Source organism: Amblyomma americanum, chromosome 1 (assembly GCF_052857255.1).
Source record: "Amblyomma americanum isolate KBUSLIRL-KWMA chromosome 1, ASM5285725v1, whole genome shotgun sequence".
Taxonomy (NCBI): Eukaryota; Metazoa; Arthropoda; class Arachnida; order Ixodida; family Ixodidae; genus Amblyomma; species Amblyomma americanum.
The window spans coordinates 227,788,542-227,811,454 of NC_135497.1; the positions used below are offsets into that span (position 1 = coordinate 227,788,542).

Below are 22,913 nucleotides of genomic sequence, written 5' to 3' on the forward strand. Positions count from 1 at the left end.
GGTAAACCTTTCGTAACCTCTCCACGTGTTCAGACAAAATTCTGGTGAGGCTTAAAAATAAAAAAATAAAATTCGACAGTCAACAATAAGACAAATACGTGAATATAACACATGCGCACTCTTCGAGCATGCCGCGCATTGCTCTCCACGGTGCAATAAACGTGCCGATCTATGCCCTGCCAATGCACGGAATAAACCGCGCGGGTGGACACCGGCATTTGCCCGCTATAAGTAGCAACGCGCAACGGCACTGCTCCGAGATCTGGAAAATAACACGTGAAGTTTTCCACTCAACGTGCCATTCTGTCAGGTTCGTTAGCTGAAGTGGGGATGAGAATCCTCCAACGACGAGCAGGCACCGCATTTGCAACACGTGCGGACAACAGCTCATTGCGACAGGCGCTTGCTCAACAATCGACACCTACTGAGCCGGAAAACTGACGAAAAGCAGTTAAGATGTAAAAACAGTGCGCGATCAGCGCCTCTAGACACAGTACACAGCGGCCATCCACGACGAATATAGCAGTAAGCGGTAACCACGAGGCTGTCGTAGCAAGCTTACCTCCGCTAAGGTCAGAGTCTTCATCCATGGAAAAATCGTCGTCGTCTTCCAAGTCGTCGTCATCTTCATCTTCATCAGCTTTCGCTGCCTGCGGTTTTTTAGGGGGAGGCGCCTTCTTCCCAGCCTGCGAAAGAAAATAAATATTGGCGGTTGCGCTGCCGCCCGTGATATGGACGGCCAATGCTGCGACGTGAGCACGTGGAGGCAACAAACAGAATTGCTCGTCCTTACTGGTGGTCCTCCTTTCGAACCGGGCTTATGGGCTTGAGCGGGTCCTTTCTTAAAAGCCATGTCGACTGTTTTCTTTCTTTAGAAAATGTTAGCGTAAAGAGAATATAAGCAAGCGCAATCCGTAGACACACTAACCCTAGTGCTACACAGCGCAAGCCTCACAACGAAAAGAGCGCGCGCAGCGTGGCCGTGGCAAGAGCAGTGGCCGAGTTGGTTGATGGGAGGGAGAGAACTTGAGAGAAAGGGTGCGTTCCAATAACGACGACTTCCGACGCCTGCGAGTAGACGGCTAGTTTGACGTCTGGCCCAACGTTGCTCTACACAGCGCCGCCAACTTGCGAAGCTTGGCCGAAGGACACTGTACCCAAGTACGAAAGAGAGCAAAGAAAGAAAGATGACCAGCTATGATGATTGCCCGCATGCCGACTCTCCAATGTATGACGGTAGGGCCGTATTATTACGGCGAGTGAAACAAATATTTTTTTTTCTTCTATGTTGCGTTTTAGTAGGCAATTGTGAAAAACGTACGCTGAGACCACGCTGAGTCTTCTTGTGTTCCTACCATTTTTTTCTTCCGTTATCGACTGAGTTTTATGAACCATCTAGCGAAACGGTCTAGTTCGTAGTCGAAGGAGGGTAATACACCTGTCACACTAGCAAATTTAATGTCATTCCAATCGAATGTCATTCGGTCTCTTTCGGTGCTACACGGTAAAATATAATGTCATTCGAAAATGATGGCAGTGACGATCAGAGAAAAAAAAATAGTACAATTCAAACATGTCAACGCGCATAAAATATGTTACAAATTGTTGTGTAGTGTTTTAAAAGCGGGTGAGAACATTTCTGTGCAATACTATAAGCTTAAAATATTATTTCTGGTCATTCTGCGGACCGCGGCGGCTGCGTTTTTATGGAGGAAAAAAGCGCTCGTGGGCTGTGCGATGTCAGTGCACGTTAAAGATCCCCAGGTAGTCGAAATTATTCCGGAGGCCTCCACTACGGCACCTATTCTTCCTTTCTTCTTTCACTCCCTTTTTTATCCCTTCCCTTACGGCGCGGATCAGGTGTACAACGATAAATGAGACAGATACTGCGCCATTTCCTTTCCCCCAAAACCAATTATTATTATTATTATTATTCTGCGGCACTTCAACCATCAAAAGCCAAGCCAAGTACAAAGTCAACCACGAATCCGAAAATTGTAAACAAACAAAATGGCTGACACGGCGGCGCGCGAAGCGTGGAAATGACTTCTGAAAGGTGAAGTGCTCAGTGACATCTTTAAGTACTTCCGAGCTAAACGAACAAGTAACGCCAACCAGCAAGAAACACGCAACCCAAAATGATCGGCGGTCGCGGGAAAGGCCCTGCTTCACGCTCGGCTGCTGCCGTTGGTAAAGTGTACTAGCTATCCACGACAGCTTCAAGTGTGAAGAAGTTCGCACCAAAATTAACATTTTTTAGCAGAGCTAAATAAATAGAATTTCTAACTTTGACAGTACGCACACTGTTTTTTCGCGTCGCTTGTTTCTGCTGCGCGTATGATGTCCAGAGTACACATTCGGTTCGACATCGAATGCGAATGAGTTTCGTGAACTCATTCGATATCGAATGTCATTCGAACCTAATGACATTAAATGTTCCTGTGTAGCAGCAAATTAATCACATTAGGTGCGAATGCCATTCGAAACGAATGACATTCAATTTGGTAGTGTGACAGGGGTATAACACTTGTTAGCTGATTTGGTTTTTACATAGGGTTTTTAGCAAAGCCTCCTTGCTGAAGAAGCAATGCCTCCTGAAGAACATGCCTGAAGCGTCAGGGGTTTTCTGCCCAAGACCTACTGAACTATAATGTGAAACGGCGCCTCGCGAAATTGCGAATGGCTGTTTTGGAGTCGCTAAATATAATATCAGCACGCGTGTTCACTACAGCTATTGCCGCTTCCTCCGCCGTCTCGGAGGAGGTGGTGGTTTCTATCGACGCGGCCGCTAACGGGGCGCCGTTCCCGTTCACCGCAACCAGTCCAGCAATGGGTAAGGGTTTAATCAAAAGAGCTTTCCTGATGTGGGTAATTGCGTTTTCGAGTCCCTCATTCCAGCGCTACACATCACAAAGAGCCTATGCTATATTCAGATTAGGCACCTTAGCGGTCAATGAGGGAGAGATTAAAATCCCTGATTTATACTACAATGACAGATGATCAGCGCCTGTGACGTCGTCCTCTGTGTTTCTTCTGTCCCTGTGCTTTAACGCGCTGTCAACAAGAGTAGGTGTACAAGTTCGTGACTTCCGCTAAATTCGGCAAGCCCGGAGCTCGAACCCATGCACACTGAAGAGAACTCTATCATTTTTTTTTTGTTAGCAAAAATCTGATAGTTCGGCATTTCATGACTTTGTTGCCGCTTGACCGAGCGCGAAAGATGCAGTTATTTCAAAGAAATGTGGATTCGAAGATGAAAAAGTTTTCCCGCCGCTCTGATTCAAACTCAGGGAACTCTTATGAGGCCACGGCAACTCTTAAGACGTCTCTGAACGGAGTGACGTGTAACGCAGACTCCGTGATTTCTGTAGGCTAGCGGTGCGATGCGCAAACCTTCGCTTGCCAGCCTCAGAGATCCGCGAGTTGCAGAAAGAAAATTCCTCCAAGGTGGTTTCTACATTACAATTACTTTTTACAGTAAGACCGGCGTTTTTGTGATCAGGAGCTATTATTCTTTGTTAAAAGCCAACTTAAATATCTCCCCTTTAAGCGGGTATGTTTCAACCACTTACACCGTGGTTCCAACCTCGTGTTATATGTTCTGATTTTCGATTATATTATAAGGGGGATAGCGCGAACGCAGTCCCCCACTACCAAAAATTGCATGCCCCATCTGCCCCAGTTTGGGGTAGTGGCAGGGGTCAGCACGAGCGCAGTGCAATGCCCGCGCCTCTCCCTGGGGGCACCGCCTCGCTGATCACGGTAACCCCGGCACCAGGTAAGTATGCCTAAGCACGGTCTCGCCAGCCCACCCCACCGGCAGGGACCCCATTTCCTGCTCCGATGAGCATCGCCAAGAAAGTAAAAAAACCGCATCTCTCTATCCGCATTGCGAATTTATATTGGCGATATAGCATTGCCACTGTTAGCAACCTTTGAGCTATTAATTTAAAAAATTCTTTAACCATATGCTTGTCTATTGCTCGCTTAAAATGTGCTTTAAACGAAACTTTTACGCCGACTCGATCCTCACTGTCACTGACTGATAGACGTTACGCTTAACTAGTGGTGGCGCCACTTGAAGCACCTCCCAATTCTTCCACTCCTTGCATTCCTCCATTGCAGTGCGCTGGAAATTTTCTCGGAGTACCGCAGCTAGCGAAGACGGAGAAATTCCTCTCCAACAATAAAGTTTTTCTCGCTCTCGTAACGGACCGCCTGTGTTTCCGCAAAGACAACCAGCTCCATGAATCCATGAATCTCACAACAGCCGCACCTCGAGCTCCGATTGCTTCGAAGTTGCAGTATTCACGCGTACATTCCGTTCTTCCACAGCGACCGCAGCAAAGTTCCACGGATGCGCGAAATCCCGAGCCTTAATAGTTCCGTAGGTCTTGTTTCTGCCCGCCGTAGAGCGCGCATCCGCCGTATAGCGGCGCTGTCAGATGACCCTCTAGCAGACGACACGCAGGCAGCACAGAATTTTCTTGTGACTGCCGTTGCAGCAAAAAGTATGCCTTCTGGTGCGCTCTTTCTTATAATATTTGTGTGGTGTGTTCAGTGTTAACGTTTGAAAAGTGACGCGTCGACGACTGCAGTTGCTGGAGGAAGTAGCGAGCGAAAATGCACTACTGTTGCGTTCCGTTTTGCATGTCCAGTCAGGGAAACAAGAAGCCCGGCGTTTTGTTCAGTGAAATTCCTGCCGACTTAGAACTCCGGGAAAGAGTGCTCAAGGTAATTAGAAGAAAGAACTGGCAGCCAAACACCACATCAAATTATTCTGCAGTTTGTAGCTTGCATTTCCCGCCAATGAAATGCTACTGTAGACAGTTTGACTGCATGCCCACCAAGACAGGGGTGGACTCTTTTACCCGACGTCAGCGCTCCGAAGAGTGTTACATGGCCTCAACAAGTTCGTCGATTTCATGTTCAAAGACCGAACGCACCTTCAAAGGCCACTGGAAACATGCTTGCTCTACAACTAGTGTGAATAAAATCTCGGGTTTTCCTGTCCTGACCTGTGAGAACAAGGATAGCGGCCACAGGGAAGCACTACTGCATATCATCTGCAGGAAGTTAATCAAACCGTTGCTAACAAACCATGCACTGTACATAACAGACAAGAACGCAATTGCGAAGATGTACAAGCCCTTTCCCGAAAATTCTTGAAACTGCAGTACGCATAAGAAACGATTTCCGCCGCCTTCATCGCACCGGCGCATGCCATTTTTCCTTGTAAGTGCGAACGTGTCTGTGCCTTCAAGCGCAGTTTTTTTTTTTAATATTCACAAGTCGCTCGCCATGTCTGATACTCCCCTTATCCCAGTTGTCATTTCATCAACGCACGTGCTTGTCATTTGGAAAAATCCGGTCAGTCAGACCTGCTGTGCTACTCCCAAAGTCACTGTGCGCGTGTGCACACACAGAAACCTAGTGAGCTGTGTTTGTTTCGGAAAGAATAGAGAAAAGGGGCATGGGTTTATTTTAAATTTGTCAACGTTATTCAAGGAGGTACCGTTCGGCGAAAGCTCGTCGGAAAAAATGACCAGAAACAGCGCAGGCTGGGTCTTCCAAGACCTGCTTCACCCGATCGAAACATCTCCCGCAATGCTCCGCAGCAAGATTGTAACAGATGCGCGCTTCGCAAAGTTCTAAGAACATTAGATATGACGGATGTGCCCCCTGCAGGCCAACAACCCCCAGAAAGATTACCGCGACGTCTCCGGCTTCCATCCATTGAGCGCCATGCAGTCCTCCTTTCCCACGGGTCACCTGGCTACAGTTGAGAGCTCAGGTAATACCGGACTTACTCCTGTCCTTATTCTATCTCATGGATTATTTTCCCTGTTTGCTTGCCCGAAGTAGTTATTGATTTCTTGCTATTGGCAGCAGTACATATACAACCGTCCGTCATGCAGTGTAAATACTTATTTTGCGGTACTTCTAGCCACTTCAAGCACTTGCTGCAATATGGATGTTTCGAACATGCTCCTTTTGTTGTAAAACATTCAAAAGTTACTGGTTATGCAGCAGACAAAAGGTCATAACGGCATGATAGAACGGGGTGCAAAGCACGCTTTGATTTCGAAATCGAAACTGATGATCTTTCAGTAATATCTGGAAGTCAGCTTAGACTTTTAAAGCATTTGCTGCACTCTGAGACATCCAAAAACGTTTTTTGTCGTTAACGAACTAAAAGCTGTTGCTCAAAGCTCGAAAAAAGGATGAAACACCATGATCGGGAACCGCGCAAGGAAATTGAGGGTCATTTTTTAGCGCCGCCTAGCGGCCAGTCTGCGCAATGTCGAGGCTATCTCGAGGACCATTGAAATCGAAGAGACGCTTCAGGCGTGTTCTTCAGGAGGCATTGCTCCGATGCAGGCCCGCCTGCGCGTCCTCTTTCGCCCCCCCCCCCCCCCCCCCCCCCCCTCAGCCCATTCCAATCCCCGCAGGGTCCCACTGCACGTTACGCCCAAGAGAAAAAAAAGAAAAAAGGAGCCGGCGGCCTGTCGCGTGCGCTTTTTTTTACTCTCGTGCCGAATTAGAGCGCGTGCGCATACTTAGGAGCCGGGCGACTAAATGTGTCTTCGACAGCCGGAATGGCACGCTCCAAGAGCGAATACTTGTGTTGCACGTATCAAATGAGTGCAATATGCTAGCTTCCATAGTTTCTCGCTCGCCTGCATTCAGTGTCGGCGCTTCCTGTTTTTGGAGGAGAAATGAAGACATCAGAATATTTGTTCTGCTGCGTTAGCGGTACGAACGAAATTCCCTCAAAACGGTGGCGTGGGATGCCTCCGTGTGCCCACTAGCTGGCCCCATGTCTCGCTCCCCATCGAGACTGCCGGAAGATTTTTTTTTTTTTTCGAGTACCACCGCCGCACACGACGCTTCGCCACTCCGCTGCCCAGGTGGCATGTCTCCGCGCACGCTTTCATTTCATTGTCCTGAAGAGGCGTCTCTGGCTTTCCTCATGTTTTTCTTTTTTTTCTGATGAGTTTTTTTTTGCTTTGCCGGAGCCTGGGTCTTCCATCTGGGCATCCTTTGATGGTGCCAGCTTCGCTTTGTGAGCGCATGACATTACAGCACGAAGCTATGGGCTCCGTGCGCTGGTATGGTGGCGCCAGCAGCGACCACATCGCCAGCGCCGCCTCGTGGCACTCGCCGCGTTAACCGGACGCTCCTCTCGAGGGGAGAGCACCCCACCTTGAGACTGGCCGATGTGGCCATAGAGCTACTACTACCGGATGTGGCCCTGCGTCTTCCTCCATGCCCGACGCGTTCGCGTCAGCCCGGCCGCATAGCAGACGCGCACTGACCGCGATGCCATTCTGAGTCAACGCCTGCTTCTTTGCGGATTACCACGCATTGAAAGCCTTGACGCTACCGCTGCGTCATCGCTGCTACATTTAGTTTCAATTGCTCTCAGGTTGGTCTGATCACCGATTGCGAGCAACCATGATTGTGTTGCAGTCCCGACGGCACTGCAATATCGGGCAGCGCAGTTGAGCTTATTGAGATTAATTAAGTGACTTTACACTTTGAGAAACAAGTCTCTGATTAACTCAGATAATGAAATCAGCTATGTAATTTACATCCACTACGTCAATGGTTGGCTAGAATTGCGAAAAACGAAAACTTACTACACATATCAGATGACAGTGCTCTACGTCCTGCAGGATCGACACTGCTTTACTTTGTGTATTCCCCTCAGAGTAGCATACAAAAAGACGATGGGCTTCTTGCTGATTATCTTCCACAGTTAGAGGACTTTCATTTCAGGAATTTCATGAAGGCACCAATTAAATGAAATTTTTTGGTCGTATTTTTTTTGTAAATACTTAACTCTAGAAAGGCCGTCGCGGTGGCTCAGTGGTCATGGTGCTCAGCTGCTGACCCAAATCACTAGGGTTCGATCGTGGTTGCGGCAGTCGCAATACGGAGGTGAAATGCTAGAGGTCCACGTACTGCGCGATGTCAGTGCACGTTAAAGAACCCCAGGTGTTCGAAATTATCTGGAGCCTTTTACTATGGCACCCCTTATAGTCTGAGTTGCATTGGGACGATAAACCCCATTAAAATCAAAATATTAATTCCAGAAATTAAGGGTTTAGCGATGTTGTGAAATCCAAGAAATATATATAGGCAAATTTGAACCACTCTCTATTTTTCTTTTTATTCGCCCAGAAATGGATTTGAGATCTCAGAAATGCAACAAATAAAGACACAAAGTTTTAAACCACTGTAGGAAATAAAATGATGCAAATAAATGCACAAAAGCTTAGGTGTAACAATGTGAAAAACGACATAAGCACTCTCAGAAGTACGACGTCGCTCCCACAGCATACACATATGCACGAAAAAAAAATATAGAAGCAAAATTGACACGCTGAACCACAGATCACCATAACAAACGAAGACTTAAACTTCCTATGATAGCTCCAAGAACTTCGCCGTAGACCATTTCCTGTGACTGACTGAGCGCATTCTTTCCCTCTACATAAAGACATGAAGCAACTCCTACCAATGATGGCACGTTCAAAACACCCCAGTCAGTTCAAAACACCCCAGTCAAAACACCCTTTCCTAGTTCACACTCATGAGTTTAATTTCACAGTGCACTCATTTCCAGCAGACCCTCTGTGCCTGAGCGAGCATGCACGATGTCCAAGGAAAGCCTTAAAAATATATTCGGTACCTTGACTGCAGTGCTTTTATAGCTGTTATGACATTGGTAAACACAGCAGTAGGTCGAGCACCCATAATTATCCAAGTTTGTTTTCGCCTTCGGACGAAACACCTCACCGCTCGCCTCGCTCACTGCAAACTGAACCAGAGAGCTGCGTTGGCAGCGTCCGCCTTTCGCCACTGCTGTTAACCAGGTGGCGCCACTCGCGCACGCCAAACTGCAGAACTTCCGAATAGGCTGTGACTACACCGTCGAATCCGAGCACCTTGGTGTTGTCCTCAAAATTTGGGGCCGCTCATGAATGCCCGGAAATACCATCAAGGAGCCATAGCAATACGCAGAGCGCTTCGGAGCTGCCATATCTTGAGTTTCTGGGTTATCGGTACGAAAAAGCAGGTCCTCTGGTTCGGGGCAGAGTAAAGGGGCTCTGAAACGCCTTCCCAGGAAAGCACATTAACTCACTTAATCACTGCACTGTGATGCCATGAAAACCAGAGCCAAATAATACTCTTCTACACGCAGCAGACGACCCACAATCGCGCGTCAAGGTTGGCGAGCCCTTCCCGGCGACCTTTTCATGCTTGCACCCTCATCCGTTCCCCGCATCTGCGTAGACAAGGTAAGAGGTGGCCATTGGTTAGATTTTTTCAGACGTCAGGCAGCTACCGTGGCCGCGGCCGATGAGCCGCTTATCTCCGGCGGGTCGGGAAGCTCCGCTCCCAGAGGGGGGTCGGCGAAGGAGCGCCTACCTTCCAGCGTGCAAAAAGTGACGAAGGAGAGGAAAAGGCGCAAAGACACTGAAATTAAAATTTTAGCTACAGATAACTCAGCTTTTACAAAGCACATTTAAAAAATCCTTGCTGGACACTATTCGTGAAACGGCATGCTTCAATATCCCAGGCATGTCGCAACTTTATTAGAGCCCCCATTCACAGCCCCTTCAAGCAGAAACGCGAATACAATGGCGGTTGTCTGTTCTCCATACTAGCTCGTCCATCTTTTTTTCTTGTTTTCGTAATCCTAGACAAGGTTAAGATTTACATCATGGAGCAAGAGAAGATTTATAATCAATACTTTTAGTTTCACATAATTCCACCATGTCACGGCATTGCCCGTGTGTAGTCCGCATGCTAATTATTACATTATCACAAAACTGCATAATCATTTCATTATTATAGAAAAGGCAGATAATTTTTTGCAGACTCAGGTCGGTAAACAAAATTACTGAAATAAGGTTGAAGGTCAAGGTACACAAATAGGGATACCTTCATCGCGCTACCATACACTGGATTTAGTTTTTCTCCGCAAAAAACTGTTGCAGTTCTTTTCTCGCTGCAGAGAGGACTGCAGATTGATCCCACCCTCCACTTGAATGACACCATTCTTCCAGCAAAACAAGAACACAAATCTTTAGGCCTAACTTTTGACAAAAAGCTCACGTTCCTACCACACATAAACACCCTAAAAAAGAAAGCAACCCAATCCCTGAATGTACTCAAAGTATTGTCACGAGAGCGTTGGGGGTCCGATAGGATGTGCCTATTGCACATCTATTGCTCACTAATACGCTCTTCCTTAGACTATAAATGCATAGTGTATGGGTCTGCGAGGCCATCGTACCTTAAAATTTGGCTAGATCCAGTACAAAACCTCGGGTTGCGCCTTTCAACTAGTGGTTACAGAACATCACCTGCAAATAGTCTTCACGTAGAAGCAAATGAACCGACCCTCACCGATAGGAGAACAATGCTTACCTGTGCATACATACTGAGAATAAGGTCACTACCAAAACATCTGTGTTACCCCATAATTACTAAATGGCTATCCTGAACACTCTTCACCAACAAACCTCAAGCTGTAAAACCACTACTCCTCCGCTTCGAAGAAAAATGCCAAGAAATAAACATACTAGATGCACTTCCCGATGTTGCCCGGAGAAATGATCAGTTGCCACCTTGGTACATGTTTCCTGCTGTATGTGATTTCGTACTGACACATTCAAAAAAGGCATACCCCACAGGAATATATACAGCAAGAGTTTCTTGGAGCAAGTGAAAAATACAAGAATTACACAGATTTCTACACAGACGGTTCTAAAACGGCACTGTGTGGGGAGTGCGATAATGCAAGGGAAGTGGGAGAAAGTAGTCAGGCTGCCTCAGTGCGCTTCAATCTTTACAGCAGAATGCTATGCTGTCGCTGTAGCTGTAGAATAATGAAGAAGAACATTGAGAACAGTGTTATCTACACTGACTCCCTCAGCGTAATTACAGCAATAAACCCCCGAAATGTAGTCGAACCCTTAATAGGAAACATTACACAATGCAATACGAGCTGATACACAAGGACATAAAATAAAGTTCTGCTGGGTTCCTAGTCACATGGGCATCAGTGGGAACGAGAGCGCTGATGCAAGCGCCGCACTTGCCCGAAATGCTAAAGTAAAACCAGTAAACATACTGCATAAGGACTGCATCAAGTTAGCCCAGATTAAACTGAGAGAAAAATGGCAAGCTTCACGGGACAATGAGGTTAACAATAAGCTACACTTTGTATATCCCGTCCTGGATGAATGGAAGACCTGTAGGCACCAGGAACGATTTACTGAAGTAATTTTACGTCGTCTTCGCACTGGACATACACACATTACACACAATTTCTTACTAATGAAACAAGACAAACCTCTTTGTGAAAGATGTGGAGACGAACTGACACTAAACCATATTTTATTCTCTTGTGCAGAACTCGGAAAATTAAGAAAGAAGCACTTTACTAAGTTTTATAACGAACACATTCCTTTACACCCAGCGCTGCTCTTAGGAGAAAATGCCAGTGTTAACATGTCGTTTTTAGCTTTTTAAAAGAAGCAGGTGTCCTTGAGAAACTGTAAATTTTGATCCACCGCTTTGCTTTATTATTTGATACATTTCAGCCATTTTCTCATTCCTGAGAAGAAGGCTGAGGAATTTATTTGATTGGTTGGGAGCCTCAAGATGCTTGCCCAGCCAAGGATGGTGGCTGAGGTTACCTGGCCTTCTTTAAAGCTTTTATTATTAGCCATTTATAAAACTTCTTTCATCTCTTATTACTACTAGAACGAATTAACATTTTAAGTCCTCTTCGCCACTATGTTTCCTCCCGTCAACAGAAAACAATTATCTTATACCTTGAGCTTGGCGCATGATAGCCTTAGCTGCTTAAGTGCCATTAAACCCAACACAACGCATTTCAAAAATTTTCTTTTTGCTTCACCCTAGCAGAATATGCAAAGAGAGTCACAAATATTTTGCTCGCATGCATATTTTGTCCAAGTGCCGACAAAATTTCAGTGAGAAATATTTTGGGTGACATTCTGTAGATGTCCATTCTGAGGCAATAGGGACATCTAAACACAGAAAGGACAAACTGTCGTCATTAAGAAACATATTCTGTACATTACATATTTTGGGAGGTACGTTCTGTCAATATCTTCTCGACCTAAGATGGTTGTCTGTGTGTGTACGGGATTAGAGGGAAAATGCGAAGGCAGCTTTTAATCGCCAATATCTCTGGTGCTCTATATACTAGGTCAAAAAGTTTTGCACTACGATGATGGGCAATGCAATATCGATCAGTATTTCGTGTCTTTTCTTAACCTCGGTGGACACTGTTTCAGTGCCCCATCAACACAACACCACTGACAATACTATGCCAAAAAAACCGCTCTTCTAATTTAAAAAACCTGTTTTTTAAAATTTCCGTCAGTCTCAGGTTAATGAAAACCGACAAGATTACTAAAATGCACCGAAAATGGCTTAGAGATACTCAGTTTAAACTGCTGGAATAAGTGTGAAATGCATAAAATTGCTCAAGGAGATCACTCTATCTGGCAACAAAAGGGCAGACGAGGTGCAGCCTCTTCGACGTGTACACGTCGCTACATAGGATCCTCCGGTTCCTGATCAGGGTGGACAGCTTTCCTTCATCTTTGGTTCATTATGACATGCGCAGAGCCCCATGAGACACAGCCGGCGAAGGAGCACAAGGCCCATATACAAGCAATGGTGAATTGTATCTGTAACGTATTACCCTCTGCGGTTTCTCCAAGGGATGGACAAATGCCTTTCACAACTTGCAGTCTGGCTTAATTCACTCTTACACCAAGCATATCCCGACAGAAAATACAAGTGTACGTGAAATTGGGGAAAGGAAAAGGATTTCTGTAGATGCACATGTACATCTTCAAAAAGCTGCGACTCATTGAAGCTGATGAGGAAGACAATCAATAATGCGCAGGACTTTATTTGTTTCAGTAATGATTCCTGTGGGCAGAATGCGCATGTCAGTAAGTTGCAAAGGATTTAACACTGGGCCGCGGGATGAAGATCAGTCGAAGGGACCTTGACAGCGGCAGCCTTTCTAAAAATGATACTCTAGAGGAGGAAAAAAATGTGCTAAAAACCGTCAAAAATAAAAAAGTGCACTGAAGATAGCTTAGAGACACTCAGTTTGATTGCCTGGGAGGGAGTACATTACAGCATTGCACCGCATTAGAATGAGCAAATCAGCGCCCACGAAAACTGCGTCACAGATAATTCGACAGAGGATGCCGGCCGGCAGCATGCTGGTTTTCTAATGATTCAAGAATACATCTCGAATCGATTTCTGATGGCTAGTCAATCCCCTTTCTGCCGAACACCAGCAGGTCAGCTTTATTTTCGGAGGTGAAGCATTCCCACAGGTTGGCCTTGTGGAGAACAATTCATGATTTAGTGACCCAAGCCATAGCTTTCTCCACAGCACAAAGGTACAAAGATAGATTCCAACTGCTTGTACGAGTTACATCCAAAAGTTGGTATCGAAAGTGTGGTGTTCGTGAGTTTCGGTTTCCAGTGTGGTGTGCGTGAGTTTCGGATTCGGCAATGCAAAACCCACCGCCAGAGATCCAAGCAGCCATGCATGCGCCGAGACTGCGGTCCCCTCTCTTGTGAACATATCCATGTATCCTCAGTGTGTCTCCAATAAATGAACGAACCAGACGTATGTAGCACTGGCAACGAGGGCAACAAAGACCCACTGAAGACATGGGTGTGGTCAACTTGCAATGGCGTCTTTTCAAGCCTCCGTTGAGCCTTTCTCGGGGAAGTCCTGGACATCACGGATTCAACGCCTCAGGTTTTACTTCATCGCAATTAAACTCCATAAAAGCCGAAGAGAAAGACAGCCCTGTTGCCTGCCAACTGTCACGATTTCTTCTAAAGCAGCACACAACAGTGCATGTCAGCACAAAGAAAACAACCTCTCTCTGTGTCAGTATTCCTCTGTGTCAGTATATTACGTTTTTTTTTTTTTTCATGTACGGTGTAATCATTGTTTGCAGTCCAATGTATTTAATATTGTTTATTTTTTGTTCTTTCCACTTTGTACCATCTTTTGTCTGCTAAATATTGTAACCCCTCCCCTCACACAATGTTCCAAGTGTGGAACCTGTGAGGTATTTGTATAAATAAATAAATAAACTGCCATGATGATGTTTGGTCGCCAACTTGTGACAGCATTGACACACCTGAAGCCTTCAGACTCCAAGGCTAACGGAGGAGGAAAAGGATAATGGACAACGCATTCATAAAAACCAGATCGTTTACGTAAAAAACATCGCAAGTGACCCAACATGGATGAAAGGCAGCGCCGTCAAACAGGTCAGTCGCCGGTCTTGGTTGGTTAGCATGGACAGAGGCGCCGGAGGCGACACAAAAACCACATTCATATTACGAGGCAGCAAGCAACTCGCGACAACGCATCCGCAGCAGAGTCACCGAGCAATCACCTCCTGTCGTCGCTCCTGGGAAGAACACCAGACTGACGATCAGCAAGAGGCGCTCACTACAAGTGCTTCAGCGGGCTGCGGCATACCTGAGCCACTCCCATCTAATAACGCACTACAAGGGCCACCACAGAAGCCGCCGTACCCCGGACTGTTACGAAGATTGGTGATGACTCACTCTGAGTGGGGAGGGATGTGTGGTGTTCGTGAGTTCCGGTTTCGGCAATGCAAGACCCACCGCCAGAGATCCGAGCAGCTGCGCATGCGCCGAGAGCGCAGTCTCCTCTCTTGTGAACATACTCATGTATCCTTAGTGTGTCTCCAATAAACGAACAAACCAGCATATGTAGCAGAAAGGGGACATACACTACAGGTGTTCCACAGCAGTGGTTTTGAGAAAACACTGTGACACAGCTGGGTGTATTTTGGCTAGTGCATGAAACAAACAAGCGAACTGACAGAGAAGCGGGATGAACACCAGGCGTTTGCATGTCCGTCCTTCTGCCTCTGCACCACGCTCACCACTTGAAGGCTAAGCTGGTGTTTTAAACCCATTTTAAATGGCGTGCTATACTTGGAGCTCATCGGGGGTCCTGCTTACTGGGTGTCCCTGTGCGGCCACTGCAAGTGGTGAGCAAGAAGCAGGGCAAGAACTGCGGTGCCGTGACGACCAAGCAAACACTATGGTGGCTAGAGGTCCGTCCAGTTGGGAAAGGCATAGGCCGAATGCATAGCGAAGCCCCAAGCCATGAGGACCTATAATGCATGGGCATGACAGAAATACAAACTGGTCACAAAGAAAGGAAAGGTGCACTAACTGTGTCACTCTCAGTGGACACCTCAATCACGTCCACCGCAGGGTTTGATCCCTTGTTCCTGAGCTCAGCAGTCGAGCGCCATAACCACTGAGCCACAGTGACGAGTCACAGCAGAATGTCATACCGCTCTGCATGCGCGTGAAGCTTTGGTTCAAGAAAAATTTGCAATGAGTGTCTTACTTCTGTCTCCATGCACACAAATGTACACACACGTACGCACCCTCTCTCCCCTTAATTCTTTGCATAACAGTGCCAGTTGTAGCCATAAGAAAAAAATGGTAGGGTTTTAATGTAGTTTAATCAAGTAGGACGTGCAAAAGCACTCGAGGCAAAGGCAGCCACTAGCAAGATCTTATCGTCAGCCACTATCGGCAGCTGCACATGGGAGGGAGGGGGGCGAGAGTGCGGGTTCCAGGTGTCCACAGAGCAGCTGCGCAAGGCCTCCGCCACTGGTGCTCCGTCAAATTTCAAAGATTGAGGCTTCACACATACTCCGGGTTTTTAAGCTTTGCTGGTGTTGTAGTGCTTTTCGCACTAAAAAGAGGAGAAATATTAAGTAGCTGGGCAACTAATATCCAAAAGTTAACCTTTTACATCTGGGAGCTTCATTAGTAGATTTGTTCGCTTGCCACCAGTATTCACCACATTGTTGAAAAATGTGATCCTGCTTGGTAGTGTGGCACAAGAAATCCTGATTCTCCCCGTGCCCGAAACCGAATCTACTATATCAAACTCCTACTATATCACACGTTCTCCTGGGGTGCACAATATGGGCAATATGGGTTGCACCCTTTTCTACGGCAACTGGCAGGAGCGGCTTGGCTCCTGCTGCCACCCAACATGCAGTATTAGATGATGCAAGCTACACAGTGGTTAACAATCTCTTGGTTGCCTGGTGGGGTGGAAACACATCGGGTCATTCTATCCTAAAAACAGATGGCTTGCCTGTGACCAGCCTGTGACTGGTTCCCAACTAGTAAACACTAACCAGCCTGCATGAGAATAAAGGTAATATCAATTTATGAAGAGGAAAGAGTTGAAACAAACAGTGGAGTTCTTAACATAGGCTCTTTAATTTGTGCATACCACGAAACATTCTCAAAGCAGAATGCACAGTAAATAAAAACAACAAGAATCAACAGCATGTGCCTGAAGTTATCTTCTGCTCACTGAGCATGGAGACCAAATGCACAAAGACAGGGGCTCTCAAACTGGCATCTGTGGAACCCTTAGGTGCTTTAGAGCACTCTTGGGGCTCTCCAAGCACCTAAATCCATGCAAGCCTCAACCTTCACTTTTCCTTTCATCCATTTTATTTTGGGGCTACTGTAATTTCTTACAGCAAGATGTTATATCCTTTCTGCAGTAATTAATTGAATTTGGCCATTTTTCTCAGGGGCTGTGTCTGCAAACTCTTTTTTTGCGAGGTTCTTGGGGACAAAGAGGTGAAAGTAGAGACAAGCAGAATTCCTCAACGCTTCTTAAAGCAATTGGGGTTGCTTGATGCTAAAGACTGAGAACCCCCACACTAGAACCATAGCAACAAAGTTGGGCACTGACAAAGCCCAAAGGCAGCACCTCACAAAAAAAGCAACATAATGCAGAACAAATCCGAAGAATTGAATTTCAAGCTCATTATGCACCAATCGACAAAGCCTTGCAATTTTAAATGTTTCTCCCAACAATTATTTAAGCACGAAAATAACACAAGTAAGTATATTGGCAAAAAACGGTAAAGCAATACAGGCACTGCTTTACCACACATTTCATTTGTTAATTCGTGAGCAGGCAGAGACAGCAATGCTATTGAAAATGATTATAAAGTTTTTCATGGCATGCAAAAACAACCTGTATGTCCTGAGAACAGTTTTAGAAAACATGGCCTAAATGCATAAAACTGAGAAATGGAAACTGAAACAACTGCACAGATTAGACAGCCTATTCTGTGCACATTAGCACACTACTGGCGACACTAAACAATGCTAGCAACGTCAGTGAAGAGAGTTGCAACCTTTAATTTCTGTGAGCGTTCCACATAATGTTATCGCACATTTTTCACACTGCATTTTGACTAGTCCTTGCTTTCTGTGAAAACATGAATTAAAGGAATCAGAGGAACTCAGGTACAATGCATGGAACACAACCACAAGAGCTTTCCGTGCCAAATGGCTTGTTACAAATGTGTGTTGTCACACAGCTACAGCTTAAACAAGTTTAGACTGTGGGCCCACAGTGATGGTATTCATGAGCACAGCACCTTTAATAACTAGCAGCGATGACTACTAGGCGGAGTCCCATCAAGGCTGGTATTCAATCGTTGCCACCTTGCTTAGACTGGCGAGCACATGCATGATGCAAAAATGCAATCATCTCCTAGCTTAGTAACTGAAATGTAAATGCCCTGCCTGAGTCTGTAATTACAAATACAGCAAAGAATTGGTCAAATGTTTAGGGGAAACCCTCAAGGTGGAGTAGATTTGTATTAAGGGAGTAATTACTCATTGGCGTCATTGCCATCAGGGGTTTCCCCTAAAATCTAACCAACTTTGTTCCCACTTCGAGTTATTGGTCAATTTGCTCTTGCTCTACCATAAGCTTGCCATCCCGGTTAGCTCAGCTGCTAGAGTAACTGCTCCAGTGAAGCGGTGGTCTCGGGTTCAAACCCCGGACCAGGACAAATTTTTCTTTAACTACGAAGTTTTGTGAGAAAGCTGTATAGCTTTGCTTTGTAGCCGTATGGCTGCGCTTGGGTGGATGTCAATGAGTAATTACTCCCTTATTACAGCTAAGCAATTTATTTCGGCCAGGCTACTTACTGTCTGCAGTAGCAGCATCATTAGCACAACAGATTTTACAGGCCATACTAAGCCTGACTGACCCTATGTTGGTGTTTCTGCTATACTGCCACATATGTACCAAGCCACTGTCTTAAGGTGATTAAAAGTCCATCTTGTCAGCCCTCCACATACAACTTGACTACAAAAGCTTGACGATGCGTTTGCAGCACAAGCCACACCTCCTTAAATTCGAGATAGCAGACTACAAATTTTGACACTGAATAAGATGCACAGAGGAAAACTCAAGCAACAATAGAATTGCTAGTTCAAGGAATTGTGGGAAACAAAAAGACAATAATACATTTTAAAAAAGAATCCCGCGGAGCCTGGCTGTTTTAACAGCCCTATTTGCAGCAACCAGGATCTATTACAAAGCTTTGACTAATTTAAGCAGAAAAATGGTTACAATTAAATTATTCAAAATTTAATTTTGTAACGTATAACTGCCTAAAGAAATATGCTCAGTAATGCACCTGAAAATACTGCACTTCTTTGCATGAAAAATAGTGATGTGTAGTATAAGTAACTGCTCCACTTTGTGCTAAGCAATTAATGTGGTTCCTGTGATCTAGTGTAATCTCATAGTGAATACCAAGTAGGCTATTATTAAATGCAATGCCAAGGAACAACAATACCTTACAGAAAACTGAAGAACTGCTTTATTCAACAGGCATGCTTAAACTTCACTTGATTTACAGACTTGTACTCGCAGGAAAAAATAGATCTTACACATAATTGCTTGACTGGCACCATAGAAGATATAATTGTTCGCATAGATCTCTTGAACAAGATAGCTTGCATCTCTATACAGCAAGCTGTTCCTTTAAAACATCTGTTTTAAAGTATTCCACTTTCCATGTGCTTGGAAAATTAACCACCAGCCAACAACACTGCTGCCTACTGACAATCATCAAAACTCAGCAGGCTCTTCTCACATCTGTTCTCCCCCCCCCCCCCCTTCGCATAGTCTCGTGCACCTTTCAATAGGAGATTCACCATGCCTAGTTCCCCCTTATCAGAAGTACCCATAGCAGACGCATCTTTCAATAGGCAATTTACCATGCCTACAACTCTCATTTTGAAGCCACAGTAAGTACAGGATTTTGCTGAAATGAAGTTGACACACAAAAGCATGTCAAACCTCTGACAACTGTCAACTGAACTTCCTGACCCATTCTTCCAGAAGCGAAGAAACAATGGCTAAACAGGCGATTGCTGCCAGCATATCTTAATGGTAGGATTAGCACTTGTTCCAGGAGAAGACTGCACCTGTTATAACAAAAAGGCAAACTGCCCACTATGAGCAAGCAGCCTGCTCTTCTTATCATATACACCAATAAAACGAGGGTAGTCAACCCCACATGCTTTACGAAAATATGATTTCATTTCACAGGCAATTCCCACAGTAACACTAGCCTCTAAAATCTCCGGCTAAACTGCAGCTGCCGACCAAAGCTACTGGCCACACCACCACTATTTCGGTACTTTCCCCAGGCACCGAAGGGCATGACGACTGCAGTAGCATTGTCCTGTGATGCAAAGTGCATGGCCTGGTCAGTGACAAAGCCTGCCGCCTCGGCTGGTGAACTGCAGCTGTTGATGGCATCCACAATCTCCTGGTCAGACATGGCGCAATTCACACCATCCGTAGTGAGAATCACGAAAGCATCCTTGCCATGCTTAACCTGGGCAAAAGAAATGGTAACACAAGTCTGACAGCAATGTACAAACTTTTTCACAGAGCATCACACAAGCTAAAATACGTACAAACCCAAATTGGGAAATCTAAATACTTGTCTAAATACAGACATTTTCCACACTGCATTAAAACCCAATGCAACTCAGAATATGGACAGCCATAACATGATCATTCTAACTAAAATTAGCTTTATCAGAGTCAGAAGACAACTAAGTTGTGCAAGCAATTGCATTACAGATGTGATAGCACATGCTAGGCCTTTCACAAGTATGTGTCTGCTCAGCACTGAGGGCAAATGATGGACCTGTAGTGGCCTCCGCTAGCCCCACGCTAGCACCATGCTGGTGCCACTAAGCCATTGTTTTCACACAGCCGAGAAAAGAACTGGCCCTCACCGCAACAGGCGTGTGGGAAAAGCAAGGGCAGAGGGAAATAGGGAAGGCACTGTGCACTGAAGGCAGATGATCACAGCCACTGGCAAGCCATGTGAGCACACACCACTAGCAGTGCCATGATGATCCTGAGCTCAAGGCAAGTCACATGATTGGCTACCATGGTTACTGGTATGCAATTGTTTAATGCTGGGCCTAGCCACTGCACTGCAGTGCTTTGCTGGCCAGGGCAGTTGGCTGCACAGCCTGTTGAGATTCACCACTGCAAAAGCTAACGCGCTCATACCACATTACAACCGTGTTGATAATTTAGTTTGCATGCGCTCAAAATCATGAGCAATAAAAACGTTGCACAGAGTTATACAGTCGAAACCAGATATATGAAGTAATTTGATATACTGATCATTTGATACATAAAAAATGGAAGCAGATAGGCTTATCTCTGACATAGAACAAGAATACACTAACGACATCAGTGACACCGTTCTTGCAGTGATGTTCTGCCTGCCTGGGCGTTGCAATGCCTAACCTGCTTTGCATCAAAGCTGCAGTGGACGGTTCTTTGGAACTAGCCACTGCCTATTATAAGATGTCTAATCCTGTTACCGGTACACTATAAATAGAATAATTGCTCATTAAAATTAAGGTACAGTTGGTTTCCGCAACGTCTTCGGAAGTGCAGCGAGCGAAGCCGCCAAAAGGCTACAGTTAGGTATGTTGGCTTCACCACAAGACAGCAATGTGGCATGGAAAATGAGTATTTTAAAGAGATCAGAGGCCACCTTCAAGCACACCTCACATACACCTCTTCATGTGGTTTCACAACTCTCGCGCTGTCAGCGGGTGCCCAAGGCCATGCAGCCAACCCATCTCCGCACACGAAGTGTGATCAAAAGGCGTCATTAGGAGAAGTGCCACTTGCAGGAATGCGGGGTGCAGTTTGATATATCCAGGCTGTGGACTTTCCAGTATTTATATTTAAGAAATATCGATGGGTGTTTTTCAGCATTTATTTCTTTTTGGGAAATCGGTGTTTTTCAGTTAGTTGTATAGTGCAAACGTTAACAGTGTTGACTATCGGCCGAAAAAATCATCAAAGTTCACTACAGAGGTAATAGAAGCAAAGGCTTTCAGTTTCTATTTTTATTTCACTAGCACACACACTATGCATAGCTGGCTGTAATAGTCGGCTTGTTGAAAAGGTTGTATTGGCAAGTCTCCGCTGACAGAACAGAACTCTGAAAATACTCTTTCAACACTTGTATCTGAGATGGTTAAAAAATAGGCATGAGCGAATAGTGGTCTTTTGGTTCAAAGCGAATTCGAAATGAATATTTTGAATACTTCTGGCACACAAAGAAGGTTGAACGGTACATAAGGCATTTCCAAAATAATGTATTTTTCAAACACACAAGGCCATTACACGAAAAAAATTAAAAGTGCATTGAAGTTTCGCCACACTGATTAAAGCTGTCAACATCCTGCAAAAATGGCTGTCGAAAATTGGGGCAGCTGACCTACACGTGGTACCGACGTAGCTGTGGGGTGTGAGACCTATATTTGGGGCCTCCAACTGTTGTTTTTAATTGCAGCTGTGTTGTTTCGCAGCTGATGATTTTAAGCAGCGACTTCATGACACCTGCTAGGTGTACACACCGTGTGCCCAGTGCCACACCGCGTCAGGCATCGGAAAGGGGTACCCATCTCCACATGTCTCATGCTAGCTCCCCGTCGTGCTCACGTTTTGCCTGTTTAGCAAGTTTTATGCGGAGAAGAGCGGCTGTGGCAGCTGCAGTCAGTTCAGTCTCGTTTCGCGGAAGTCGAGGGAGCAGCACGTCCCCCAATCAGAGAGATTTAACATATGGATCGAATCTAATACCGAACACTTTACTATTCAACCGAATATTCGAATCCTCGAATATTCAAACATGCCTATAAAAGACGCATGGGACAAAACGGGCTAGGCACACGTATTGGAGAGAGCCTAGTAAGAATCCATCATGAGTGGGCTCACTTTTTTTTCAAGGCGTAATGAATGATAGAGAGCGTTGAACTGATGTATTTTCTTGGCAGCTTTTCGTGAAAGCTGTGAACCAGTACTCTCAGCAAAAATGGCTAATCCTTTTGCTGATAAGCTCTGCTGAATCAGTTTCATATTCGCCACAGATAAAAGAAGGAGTGGTTTGATGTATCAGCCAACAAAATGGATTGCTAATGACAAAAACCTTTCCTAGAATAGAGTAGGCTGCCTGCACTTAGGTAATCAGCAATGGCCACTGTGCACTTTGAAGGAGGAAACAAATAGTTGCGGCGATATTCTCGTCGACGTGGGTTTAAAATATGTGTTACTTCTTTGAGTGCCTCATCAGTATTGGTATGCTTTCAAAAGGTATAGAGAGGGAAAGTTTCACGGATAAAACGGCCATCGGCTAGCCTCAACATGTCCAGAAACTAGTATTTTTCGGTTCTAACTGGTCCCGTATTTTTTTTACTGGCGGATGTTTATCAGTGTTTTTCAGTTAAAGCCGGAAAATACACGGCCTAGATATATCAAATGAGAGGCGAAATTGAGTTCGATATACTGTGCGACTTCCCTGCCCAGGTGAAAATATCAAGTGGTTTGGCAAGTGGTCCCACTTGCTTTCAAGTGGTGGCACTTCAAAGCAAGTGGTTTT

At 45.4% G+C, this 22,913-nt stretch overlaps 2 protein-coding genes and 1 non-coding gene across 3 annotated transcripts in view; all 3 read right to left on the reverse strand.

The window, feature by feature from the left end:
- The window catches only part of LOC144114713 (uncharacterized), a 44,965-nt gene extending 43,939 nt beyond the window's left edge, over positions 1-1,026 (reverse strand). Inside the window, exons 1-2 of the mRNA XM_077648614.1 lie at positions 794-1,026; positions 563-686 (exon numbers count right to left, since the gene is read on the reverse strand). Coding sequence (XP_077504740.1) covers positions 563-686; positions 794-853 — 184 coding nt within the window. The 5' untranslated portion in view covers positions 854-1,026. The remainder of the gene's footprint in view (positions 1-562; positions 687-793) is intronic.
- A 2,596-nt stretch (positions 1,027-3,622) lies between these two features.
- On the reverse strand, positions 3,623-3,786 carry LOC144116556 (U1 spliceosomal RNA). The gene has a single exon (XR_013311888.1). It is a non-coding gene; the product is annotated as a U1 spliceosomal RNA (small nuclear RNA).
- A 12,573-nt stretch (positions 3,787-16,359) lies between these two features.
- LOC144114714 (protein phosphatase Mn(2+)-dependent 1K-like) overlaps positions 16,360-22,913 on the reverse strand; it is a 59,505-nt gene continuing 52,951 nt past the window's right edge. Inside the window, exon 5 of the mRNA XM_077648615.1 lies at positions 16,360-19,832. Coding sequence (XP_077504741.1) covers positions 19,566-19,832 — 267 coding nt within the window. The 3' untranslated portion in view covers positions 16,360-19,565. The remainder of the gene's footprint in view (positions 19,833-22,913) is intronic.